The 13,061-nt window shown below is 38.3% G+C and overlaps 1 protein-coding gene across 2 annotated transcripts; it reads left to right on the top strand.

Moving 5' to 3' along the window:
- Positions 1-784: 784 nt before the first annotated feature.
- LOC115061663 (basic leucine zipper and W2 domain-containing protein 1-A-like) lies at positions 785-7,149 on the top strand. 2 transcript variants are annotated; one of them, XM_029530102.1, is made up of 12 exons: positions 785-910; positions 1,526-1,601; positions 2,002-2,178; positions 2,579-2,673; positions 2,779-2,844; positions 2,994-3,129; positions 4,907-5,016; positions 5,242-5,412; positions 5,562-5,708; positions 5,970-6,108; positions 6,249-6,371; positions 6,529-7,149. In XM_029530102.1, the coding sequence occupies exons 2-12, from the start codon at positions 1,538-1,540 to the stop codon at positions 6,558-6,560; spliced, it is 1,260 nt and encodes a 419-aa protein (XP_029385962.1). In that variant the 5' UTR covers positions 785-910; positions 1,526-1,537; the 3' UTR covers positions 6,561-7,149. The 2 variants fall into 2 exon arrangements, with proteins under 2 accessions (XP_029385962.1, XP_029385963.1); XM_029530103.1 differs by lacking the exons at positions 785-910; positions 2,002-2,178 and having other exon boundaries at positions 1,538-1,601.
- Positions 7,150-13,061: the final 5,912 nt, after the last annotated feature.

Genomic DNA, 13,061 nt, shown 5'->3' with positions numbered 1-13,061 from the left:
GTCCTCTAATCACCTCCAGCGGGGCGGGGGGGGGGGGCTCTGATGCCTTCACGCGTGTGTGGATGATTGCGTTTCATTGTTTTTGTCCATAAGAAGCGCTCTTTATTAATTCAGTCATGATCATATATCACCCAACGAAGCATCGAACATTTCTGCTGTTTATCTAAATACTCAGACAGCACGAATTATTTTTTATTTATTTAATTTTTTTTCAACAGGGTGTGTTTCTCTTAAAAGTGAGTGAATAATGAATTGTTGTGGGTCATAGAGGTAATGAACACTAAGCACTCTGGCGCTGTGCAAATAATGAGGAATATTAATCAAAACCTTTGTCAAAAAGAAATGAATATTAAACCAAACGTGTTAAAAGTACCTCTTGGCGTTAGAGATTTACGAGGTGGAAGGTAATGCGGCATTAAGGCTTTCCCTCAGTCCCAGACAGACACACCAACCACCCGGCAGCACAACACCCCCCTCCTGTGTTTTCAGTCTAAATAGCAACGACTAGTTATTTGACGTTATCGTCCAAACTGCAGGTCCATTTTGTGTTCTCTTGGATTATTAAAAACACATTTCCAAAGGACAGGGCACTGATATTGTCTCATTATTTAAACTACTTCAAAAGAGCAAGCGGAGGTGGGCAATTATAAAAGTTAACTTTGCATCAGTCCATGCTATCACATTGTATAAAACAGTGGACCGGGTTGTAAAGGCAGCACAGTTATGTCACGGATAACATTTCCTCACTTTTGGACAGTTCGTGAACTCGCACAAGTCTGCTAACCCAGATAGAGTTGGCGTTGACACGCATGCGCTGTCGTGACTTCAACTTCCTTGATCAATCAGAACTGGACTCCGGCCGTACTACTTTTTGTTTCACCGACTGTTTTTGCCCCCAAAGAGGATTTCGGTGAGTTAGATTTTGCTTGATGTAACTGTGCGGATAGTCATATATTGAAAGTTACGCGTGGCACTGCGTCAGAATAATAAGTCAAGCCGAGGCGCTGTGAGCACTACCAGGTGTAGTCGGAAGTCAGACCTCAGGGCTGATTCACAAAAATCTCCACTCATAAATCACAGTTTTATGTCATGTGCTCGGATCTGTAATGTGTCCACCGTCGTGTTGGTGCACAGACATCCAAGCTACTGACTGCGAGCACGCCAGGTTCCTTTTCACCAGATGTGACGTCATTAATGAAGCTGTTGGTTAAAAACAGCACGCAAACATTATTATCTGCCTTCCTGCCTGCTTGATCATACGTCCATTCTGCTTTATCCACTCTCCATCCCTTGTTCAATACATACACATATATATATATAGAATAATGACACTATAGAATGGCTTATCGTTGTAATATCTTGGGTCACAAAGTCCTCACCTCTTGAGTAATGCCCTTTTCAGTCATGTGTTTATATTGCAGTTTTTCAGTCTTCCATGCAAAGATGCAGGGGAATAAAGGTGAAAATGATAAACATCTTAATGTTTTAAATATGCTCGTACTTGCATGTTCTCTTTGTTGTCCAGATTGTTTTTTTTATGAATAATCAAAGGCAGCAGAAGCCGACGCTAACAGGCCAGCGTTTTAAAACTCGTAAAAGAGGTAAGAATATTTAAAACAGCAATCACATACTTGAACCTAGTATTTTGTTTGGATCATCTTCGAATAGTCAGGTCCCAGGACCCATTCGATGACAGACCCAATATTAAAGACATTTTAACTGCCCCCATACAAAACAACTATAGACATCTAGCCCATATAGTGTGGCCCAACTATAATGTGGTAAATAAATGAGCACTGTTTCTGTATTGCCACCTAAGACTTAGCTCACACAACAATCAAACACAAGTATGTGGCCATAATCAATTTACCAAATACAAAAAAAGATTATGCATCGTTGAAACTGTGTATTTCCATGGCCAGAGTATGGCTTTGGATGTGTTGTTCAGAATTAGAAGTAAGTGGTAGGGATAAACTGATGGGGATATCACCTTCTCAACAGATGAAAAAGAGAGGTTTGACCCTTCCCAGTTTCAGGAAAGTATTGTACAAGGTCTGAATGAAACTGGAACTGACTTGGAAGCTGTTGCTAAGTTCCTTGATGCCTCAGGTGCCAAACTTAACTACAGACGCTATGCTGAGAGTCTGTTCGACATCCTGGTGGCTGGTGGAATGCTGGGTAAGTAGCAAAACCCATCTACTGTCCCATTCTTAAGAAAAAAAAATACTCCTTCATTTTCATCATATGACTGCTCCCCTTATTCACTTAAGCAAAGTTGATGCCATGAGGGCAAATCCTCAACCCGCAACCTAATTTCTTTGTTTGTAAGAGATGCCAGATAATAGTGTCTACCTTTTTTAAAGAACTTGCTTTTTATATAAAACTAAAATGGGACACTTTTCTGAGGAGGTGTTTGACTATTGAACAATGTGTACTTTGGTTGAACTGTTAGCAATAATCAATAAACAACCGCAAATTGTTCTACTGTTTCATGTTATTGATGCACACTTTCTGGAGAGTATGAGCTGAATTAAACGATATGAGAATAAAATGGAGAAAATGTGTTTGTTCTTTTAAGCCCCAGGGGGTACCTTGTCAGATGACATGACATGCACAGACGTCTGTCTCTTCAAAGCACAGGAAGACATGGAGACCATGCAGGCATATGCACAGGTAAATAATAAATGTTGCCGACTGAGCAGCATTATCAAAAGAAAGTTCAAAATCAAAGGTTTTCATCATCAAAAATAATGAAATATTTTATGGCTTTCCTTGTAGGTCTTTAACAAGCTCATTAGGCGTTACAAATACTTGGAGAAAGGATTTGAGGAGGAGATTAAAAAGGTCGGGTTTTGTTTTTTTTTTTTTTTTGCTAAAGCTTCCTTCACTACATTAAGTCTGAATTCGTGATCACTTATTCCAAAACAGTATTTATATGTCTTACCTCGAATTCTAGTCTGAAGGACTGTGTTTATGTGTTTGCTTTGTGGCAGCTGCTACTGTTTCTGAAGGGCTTCACTGAGTCTGAGCGTAACAAGCTGGCCATGCTAACAGGAATTCTGCTTGCCAACGGCAATCTCTCTGCATCCATTCTCAGCAGCCTCTTCAATGAAAACCTGGTCAAGGAAGGTACGCACTTCTCTTCCTTGTAGGTATGCCTGTTTGTGTTTTTCTGTGGTTTGCTGGAAATGCTGAAACAAGTAGCTCCAAAAAAGGGCTTGGAATCATCTTATACCTAATTTTTTGGGTTTTTTTGCTTTCCATTTTCAGTACCTGTTTATTGATTAATTGCTGTCCTCTCTTACACTCAGTTTTTTCTCCCGCTCTGCTTCCAACATTGGCATAGAAAAAAAAAAAAAAAAAAAAAAAAAATATATATATATATATATATATACATATAGTTTACTGTATTCTAAATTATTTCATCATTTCAATGATTACTACAGTTGTTTATTTTTAAATAGCAATCTTCTTTATGAGTTCATTTAGTTAATTTACATTTGTTTGTTTAGTTTTCTTTTGGGTGTTTGTTTGGCTCTTGTTTTTCATTCAATGAATACTTTCCCTCTCATTACCATATTTTTGAGTGTAGTAAACACTATTCTTTGGCATTGCAGTGACATCAGATCAGTAGTCACATTCATTCACAAACATTCAGGTAAATCTCCATAAACCCTTCTATAGTTATTCTATTGACAAACATAACAATGGTTATACAGCTCATATATACTAGATTACCCTTGGAGAACTGGTGCCAACCCAAGGGGATTTCTGAGGCCAGTACTGTTTTTTTTTTTTGTTGTTGTTGTTTTGTTTTGTTCAGGCAGTTCAGACGTAGGAATGACCACAGGTAGGAGGTCATCTCTTACAGTTTGGGTATTCCCAGCACAGTGGTGTCAATAATTTTCAAATGAAAGAAGTTAAGAGCCACCAGGACTCTTCCTCGAACTGGCAGTTAGGTCAGATTCAGTAAACAGGCATCATTCTACAGAGCTTAAGAAGTTGTTTGCAGAGATGGGAGAACCTGCCAGAGGGACAACCTTCTCAGAAGTCATCCATCAGTCAGGCCTATATTGTGGAGTGATGAGATCGAATCCACTTTGAGCAAAAGACATATGAGAGTCTGCTTGGAGTGTCCGCTTTTGGCTATATTATTTGCAAAATGATCCAAAAGTGAGAAAGTTAGAAATGATAAAATATCTTCCTTGTGTTGTCTCTCACATAGCACAGGAGTGTTTCTGTGTGGGTAAAAAAAAAAAATACTTCTGCTCAGCCAATATATCAATCAGAAAGTGAGCCATGGCTCTCATTCACAGAATGTTACTTTATTTTAGAAAGGTAATGATCTGTGTGAAAACTCTGAGTGAACCAGTGGTGTAAAATTCTCACTCAACTTTATCACTAATTCAGATAATAAGTCATGAACATTCATGTTTACTGGCTTTGCTGTTGCCTTCTAGCCCACTGAGGTCTTTCTTTGCTTTGCACATGTATTTTCAGTGAATTTTCATTTAGTTTGTAAAAGACGAAAATATATGCCATCAAAACTGGTTTTCTCAGCAACAGCCTCAGTTGGTTTATGACAATGATATTTACCTCTCAAGTTGGTGAATCAAAGCCCTTAAATAGATGTGATAGATAGAGGTCATGCCTGCATCACATTATAGGCCTGTCTCTGCTCACTAACCTCAAACTGTTTTGTTCCGTTAGAGATATATATTTAATAAACCCATGGTTCAAACTTATTTTATTGACTGCAGTGTTGTTTTTCAGGGCATTGATCCAAGTAAAACCTGTCTAATCACATCCTGTGGATCTGTGTTTACCAATGTGTTAGTCAAGCCTAGACATCATCCCGGCAGGTCTGTTACCAACAGCTGACTCACATTTTTATGCATTTGTTCAGGTGTTTCTGCATGCTTTGCTGTAAAACTCTTCAAATCCTGGCTTTCTGAAAAGGACATCAACTCTGTTGCTGCCAGTCTCCGAAAGGTTGGCATGGACAACAGGCTCATGGTGAGAATTATATCTGAAAAACAAAATCTTCTCAAGGTTAAATAGGCTCTGCATCCCAATGCAAACAGTGTGTTTTGTATTTAACAGTGTGTCTGTGTTGTCTAAATAAGACTAAAAATAAAACGAATCAGCAGAATTAATATTGTTGAATTTCATTACAATTAATGAACAAGGCTTGCCTTCGATGAAGAGTCTGTTTCAATATTTCATTGTCTGCCTTTTCAGGAGCTGTTTCCTGCAAATAAGCGCAGTTGTGAGCACTTCTCTAAGTACTTTACAGATGCTGGGCTCAAAGAGCTTTCGGACTTCGTCAGAAACCAGCAGTCCATAGGTGCTCGTAAGGAGCTGCAGAAAGAGCTTGAGGAGCAGATGTCTCGTGGGGACCCCCTCAAAGATGTAAGCCGTGTTACAGTCTTAGAGTGCTGCCTTAGATGACAACGTTGAGGATATCACTGAAGATTTCTTTCTACGTCAGCTTTGCTTTAGCTTTGGTTCGCCCACTTTGCTAATAGTATGCGTTACATCTCTGCTTTTGGGCCTTACAGATCATCGTCTACACCCAGGAGGAAATAAAAAGAAACAACATCTCAGAGCAGATGATGATTGGTCTAATTTGGTCCAGTGTAATGAGTGCTGTGGAGTGGAACAAGAAGGAGGAGCTTGTCACAGAACAAGCCATCAAACATTTAAAGGTGATACTTGTGTTATATCGCTCTGCTGTTCCACTATCTTGTAGTAGCCATGGCAACAGAAATGAAGATGTAAGGCAACAGATGTCACTCTGCCATCAGAGATACTTCAAAATCCAGCTTGCTGTAGGTTTTGAATTTAGCAGAGATATAGTTTATTCCCTCACCCAAACCCATTACATCAGTGAAGAAGCAGCAATGGAAGAAACCACAGAAGTATCTTCAACACCCCAATTCCCAATTTTTTTCTTCTTACTTTCTCAGCAATACAGCCTACTGTTGAAGGCTTTTACCTCACAGGGCCACTCTGAACTTACTCTACTGTTGAAGATCCAGGAGTACTGTTATGACAACATCCATTTCATGAAGGCCTTCCAGAAAATTGTTGTACTGCTCTACAAAGGTATATCTTATGTATGCAAGGCCCAATCCTCTCACTGGGGGAAATAGTTTGTGTTGTATTATGGGGTTTTAACGACCTTGGTTTTTCTGTGTGGTTAATGTTATGTTTAATTGGTTTTTATTTTGTATACCCTTTTAAAGCGGATGTCTTGAGTGAGGAGGTGATTCTGAAGTGGTACAATGACGCCCACCTGGCCAAAGGAAAAAGTGTTTTCCTTCAACAGATGAAAAAGTTTGTTGAGTGGCTCAAGAATGCAGAGGAAGGCAAGCACTTCATTTTCTCCTCTGTCTGTTCTGTCCTGTTTTTCTCAGCTGTAGGTTGCTGAAAACATTGCATGGTTTTTTGCTTTATCTCATTTGTGCCAAATAGCAAGCAAATTTAATTGACAAATTCACTTTTTGTCGTCTCTTCTTTTTTCAGAGTCCGAATCCGAGGAAGAGGAGGCAGACTGAGCATCACTGGCTGTAACTACCATCTTGATTTTTATTTTCATATAAACACAATACAAGTTGTGGTATAATGGTAATGTTACCGAAGTCTGTTTTTATAGCTTTTTTCCCCTTTTCTATTCTCTACCTCCTCTTTCAAATGTAATGGAAGGGCTTTAATACTGTCTGTATTTTATCAACTTTTGAGTCATATCAATACTTGCTGATGCTGATTTATATGCTTCAGGAACTGGACACACTTAGCTCAATAGATTTACCTTTCATGTATTAAAAAATTCTCTCTTTGTGAAGACAGTTCCTTTTAAAATTAGCCAGTTTTAAGGCATATTTTCAGTTGCATTTCATCATGGATCTCATACTTGCCAGAGGTCTATCAATTTAGCTATGATTTTCAATTCTGAGTTTATTTCCAATTTTTAGACACTGTCTCCATTATCGATGATGGACCTGTATTCAAACAGACGATGCCCCATAAATTGAAATGTAATTGTTCTATATATCTTATGTAACAACCATTTGAGCTTTGTGGGTTTTTTCTTTATGATACAGTTTTACGCTTTGAAATAAATAAAAAAATTATGGTTTTCATTAATGCTCTATTGTTTATTACTGGGTACATATAGCCTAAGTACTTCACAAAATACAAGGTTTCTAACGCACCAAAGACAACTAATATAAGCAATTGGGGATAAAACCACAATATGATGTAGCACACATTTGCATTCATGTCGACACAGCCAATCATATGGAAAAGTTCTAGGAATATGGGGAAATCCATTTGTTGTGTCACAGATAAACTTATGCTCCCTAAAAAGTTTTCCATTGGTTGATCTCTATCCTCACCTAATCAAGTAATCAAGAAAGGCAGTCTGGGTTGCGTGACCTGAGGTGCAAACAACAATCTCATTCTCTTCGGTCCTATCCCACTTTAAATGGTAATTATGGTTCAGTCAAGCATGCAAAAATGTGAGTGAGATGGTGATTCGAGATGTTATGAAAACGGAGGTCCATGCACATTGATTAGGCCAAGTCATTTTACAAACTGGGAAAAAAAACTTCTCATTTTAATGGAATCTAGCAAACAAAGGCTGAGTTTTTAACCCAATTTCTGTCTATTGATGTTTAAGTATCGGTCAACTTCAGTTTGGTGTCGATACTTTTTAACCCCTAGAAATCTGAACTCTAGACAGGTCCATTATCTGTCTGTGTAGGTGGGATCAATTCATGTATTCTGGAGTATTTTCTAAAGGAGAATTATTTACTTCAGCAATCATACAGTCACCTAGACCTTGAATCAGTGATGCAGTGAAGCAGTATGACTGAATGACTGAATAGAATGGATGATTCACAATGGACCAAGTCAGCATGCATATTTCAAAGGAATATACTGTACAATAGAGCACGAAAAGCATTATCGACTGGTAATCAGTTTCACTTGGTGCCAACAGATGGCAGTAAGTCCTTAAGAGATGTTTTCTCCCCTTATTAAAGCCCTCAAGGGTTTGAGTTGAGCTCAAATAGAAAATGCCATTTTGAAGAAGCCAGACTAGGAGGTATTAGACACAGGCAAAAGTACAGAGTATCTGACACAAGTGTTGTTGTTTTTTTCTGCCTACCTGCCCCAGGAGGATTTGTTTGCCTTTTGATTTTATTTGGTCACTCAAAAGAACAGTTTAAGAGAAGAGTTTGACATAACGGCAAGCGGAAAAATGGCTGCTTTTGGGTTAGGTGTGTGAGCCTGTTCGCACCTTTACATGTGTTCTGTGCCCCCACCTGTTATCGTGCAAAGCACTGGCAATATCGTCTTGGTGGGACTGTTATCTGCTTGTTACCAGTGCTACCTGTCTTCCCACACCAAGGAGAGCTTCACTCTGTTTGCCACGCTGAACAGGCACTGATCAGAGTTGCACATTGAAGAATGCGCTCACGTAATGAGCTGCACACACTATGGCCTCGCACATCTGTTTGTTTTGCTTATCTGCCACTTTTTAAGAAATTGCACATGCTTCTGGGCTCCCTGGGGCTTTTCTTGTTTTTTACAGGTATGTGTCAAAACATGCCAAGGTGTTAAAAAAAATGTTCGTAAACATACTGTAGGAGATATACCTAAATCATTTAGATAAAACAAAGATGTCTGCATTGACTGTGACTTTCCGTACGTTTTGTATCTATATCTTGAAGCATTGACAATAAAATTACATTGTAATCTTTAAAAAATGTTCATAGACAAACGAAATGTCTCAGAAAAATATAGAACAGAGCATTGACTTAATTTATTTTGGAAAATTTCTGATTTTGACTTCGAGCTTGAGCTGAGCAGAGTGGCACAGTGTGCCAGGGAATGCCAGGGGAGTTGTGGAGAGCAATTATTCTGGATTTCACACTGCAGCTTTGGTCAGTAAACATGGCTCAGACTGCATTGCACAACTCATCTGAATAAAGCTGTCAGAAAACAGAGACAGGGCAATGATTCTTTTGAACATGTAAAGAGCGACTTGAAATAATTACTGTTTTCAACAAAAAAAATACTACCCCCCACTGCCAGTGCCATGAGGTGCGGAACACAAAATATGCACTGTTTTTGTTTTGGGCAAAACTAAGTGATATATGTTTACTTTGCATTTCAAACAGCATTGTGTTTCAGGCCAGTTTTTTTTTCTGCTCTGCAGCTTTTGCATTTATGGACAACCCCTCTAATGCAGGGCTTAGCACCCAGGTGAAATATGGAAATGAGGATCAACATGATGACTCACTAAATGCTGCCAATTTGTCCTTGGATCAACTTTTGCCAAACATCCCAAAGCAGTGTAGCGTTCCAACCCTGATATAGTCACAATATGGACAACTGAGCACCTCCTTGACAGGAGGTAGGAGCTAATCTCTTAAGGACTTAAGAATATTTTGGCTATAGGCTGAGCACTACTGTTGTCTGTCAGCATTCCCCAACTCAGCTCATAGAGGTATAGCTGCCATCCTCACCGGCTTTGTCTGCAGAAGGAAGACTGCACATAGCTGCTCTTTTAATGTGCACTGGAACCATTATTCTCACAGTTATTCATCATGTATAATACTCCTCTTTCAAGGCAGCTTAATTACAGATGACAGCTTGGTTTGAACCTTTTAGACCTTAGCCACTGCCTGAGTGATAGCTCTGTATATTCTTTGGGCTTGGTCTCTCTATAACTTAGTTCCTGTCTCTTATTGGTCCCAGATTAATTTTTTTTAGAAATTAAAATGTTTAAGACTGGCACCTATTGCATGAATAATTATATGTAATGCAGAAGCAGAAGAGTAGATGCTTTTTTATTATATAAAGTGTCTGTTTATCTAAAACTCACCATAGATAAAGATGCAAGGTGTTTATCGCAGCTAAGCGATGATGATACTGTGATAAGGACATATATATGAAAATGAAATTGCAGGCAATGATGTCAGAAGAGATTCTTATTAAACCTAAATAACAGACAGTGGGTGAAGGAGGTGCAGCTACTAAAATGAGAGTGTCTACAATGTCACACATTGCAAAGGTTACATCAATGAACTACTTCAGCTGAGATAGTCTTAATAATATTACTACTTTTTGTCTGCAAAAAAAGTGTTTCCATTTCCAAAAAATGTATTGCTTTTTTGTTGTTGTTGTTGTTTGTTTGTTTTTTTTAGAAAATGCCACAATTTTTCTTTGAATCGACTGATAATAGATCTGCGGCCATTGTGCTCGTTCAATAGGCTGTGCACATGCCATTGAAAATGAGGGATGAAAGCAGAGATGCAGCAGGACCCTTGCCTGTTGCAACTCTTTATATAAAAAAGAGAAAAAAAAACCTGACCGCTGAACAATCACGATGGTGACTACTACAAAATTGGGTGAAAGGAGTTCTAATGGAAAAGGTGAAAAGTGCGAAGTCTGCAGACAGGATTCAGTGATCAGGTGGTCACCACAGCCACAAATAAGAGTGTCTTCACTCCCTATAAGCTCCCCTGCCAGCTTATGGGGACCACATTGAGTGTGTGTAATGGCCTCGCTGTGAGAGTCCAGGGATTTAGCAGCTAGACTTGAGTCAACACTGAGGCTCATCACAAACATCATTACTTTCCCTCTGCTTGTCCCTTTCCCTCCTCAGTGGCTGAGGTCTGATAGCTATGTACAGAGGAGTGAGAACAAAGGGATGGATGGCCTAGTTTGATAAAGAATGATCGACTGAAGGGCCACTATTTACTAGCTACGTGCTTGTCTCTGGGTCCATTTTATCGAAGGAAAAAAAAGGGGGTTTAGTGCATGTTTGTGGAGCAGATGTCATTACCATCTCACCTGCTGCCACTCTTATTTCTTTATTCAAGATTTCCCACTGTTAACAGGCCACTGCTGGAGGTACAGTGACTGCATTCAGATGGAGTGGTGAAAGGGAAGGGGAGGGCACTTTGACAGAGCCCACATGGGAACACAACAACTACATCACAGCACTTTGGCTGTGACAAACCGCACTGATAACTTGCAAATGGAATGAAAGTCTGCATAGCAGAATGTTTTTTAACGAGTCTCCCTGAAGTGTGGCATAATTACTGTAACTCTGGTATGGAGAGAGAGAGCGAGTTGGGTCGGCATGCAACTCTCAGCTTTCTTTTGCCCATTTATGCACCAGTGGCTCTGGGGACTCAGACAGGCTGTGGAAAGACATGAAAAAGCCTTTACAAAACTGTTTGTTTTAGTAAGAAATGGCAGAGTAGGGAGGAGGAATCTGCTTAATATTAAATAACTGTTTGGGGTTTTTTTTTCAAGTAACTTAGCAATTATTCATAAAGAACAACAAAGACTATTGATTTATTTATTTTTTTTTATCAAATCAAATCAGGTTTATTAATGTAGCGCCAAATCATTATAGCATTACATCAAGGCACTTTACACACAGAGCAGTTCTTGACCAAACTGAAATGTAATTAAAAATGTAATTAACAAAATATCAGTAAAGGTTGAGTAGGTAAGCAGAATAAAAAGCTTCACACAAGTGTTTTCAAGACTCTTCTTTTGTTTAAAAAAAAAAAAATAAAAAATAATAATAATAATGAGCTTTTGTGAAAATTAGCAGCAATTGTTATTTTAATATCTATTGCTGAAAAATTTTTCCTTGGAAAAAGCTCAAAGCTCGATTTAAATATAGTATGAAAATTATAATTGCATCGGGCTTTCATGATCGCACATAAGTAAAAGACTACTTGTTCGGTCATTCGACCATTTAAATCAGATCATCATCTAGATTAACACAAGGACATGAAACTGACCTGTTTTGAATGGACTTCAAGACCAACTGTAAGAATCCAAAAACATGAGTTTACAAGTGCCTGACGTGTAGGCACATTTTTAAGAATCTAGTTCTTACACTCAACAGAAGCACAAACTGGAACAGTGAAATGCTCCTTCTAAATATGTTAAATATGAAAATATATGATGTAATAATCTGCACGTATCCTTTATTAAACCCATTTCATCTCCAACACATTAAACACCATGGTTTATATTACAATATTTCAATTGAAATATAATATATTTTGCAGCCTCTTGTACAATGATTGATCATTATAATTATTATGAACATGCGGTTGAGACTAATTTATAACTAATTCACCAAGATCAGCTCAGCAAACTTACAAATGTAAGGATAATGCTTGAGGCCAAGAAAATGTAAAATCGTTCATCAGCTGGATTAAGTGAATTATCTTGTTATCGCTGTGACATGTTTAGCTCACGGAATGGATCTTGGCCATGTGAACAAACTTAAGAAGCAGCAGAGTCCACCAAAAAATATGACACAGTTAACTTGAGAGTGAGTGTCAGCAGCATTGAGAAAACTTCAGGCTTATTACCAAAGAGTTAAAAATTCTTCACAGAAGAAGCTATAACAAGAATTCATCACAGCCTTGACAAAGGTAGAATATCCTATTATTATATAATTGTGTAAAACACCAATGTTTTATTTGAGATGCATTTCTATGATTTCCACTGTTAAAGTTTTCAAGATATTTTTTATCCAAACACCTGAACTAGCACTTAGACCAGGTGAAATGAATCTTTTTCAGGCAATTCCCTACTGTAGCAAGTTTTGTTTTCAGATGTCAGCACCTCTAAAATCCTGTATAAACCCTGTATATCACTAGCTATAATCCAATCTCTTGCTGTAGCTGGTTGAAACATTTTAGCTCGTGTGTAGTTATTTCACTTTTGAAAAATAATTTGTTTTCAATCGGTGGGCAAATATCAGATAGTAAGGCCTCAACACAACAGTTTGAATTCATTCAACTAGTCAACGCCAACATATGATAGTAGATTATTATTGTTATTTGTATTTAATTTAATAAGTTTCACGTGGTGAGCCAGACTCAGCAAAAAACACAGTTTCTGCTGAAATATCAGCAGAGAAAATTGTTTGTAAAGCTTACAAAGAGGCGATGAGCACTACCTCATAACTTAATCATAGAGTACTTGAGAACAGCTTGACTCTCTGCAAACCT

Source organism: Echeneis naucrates, chromosome 21 (genome assembly GCF_900963305.1).
Source record: "Echeneis naucrates chromosome 21, fEcheNa1.1, whole genome shotgun sequence".
Classification (NCBI taxonomy): domain Eukaryota; kingdom Metazoa; phylum Chordata; class Actinopteri; order Carangiformes; family Echeneidae; genus Echeneis; species Echeneis naucrates.
This window is presented reverse-complemented; position numbering and strand designations above follow the sequence as displayed.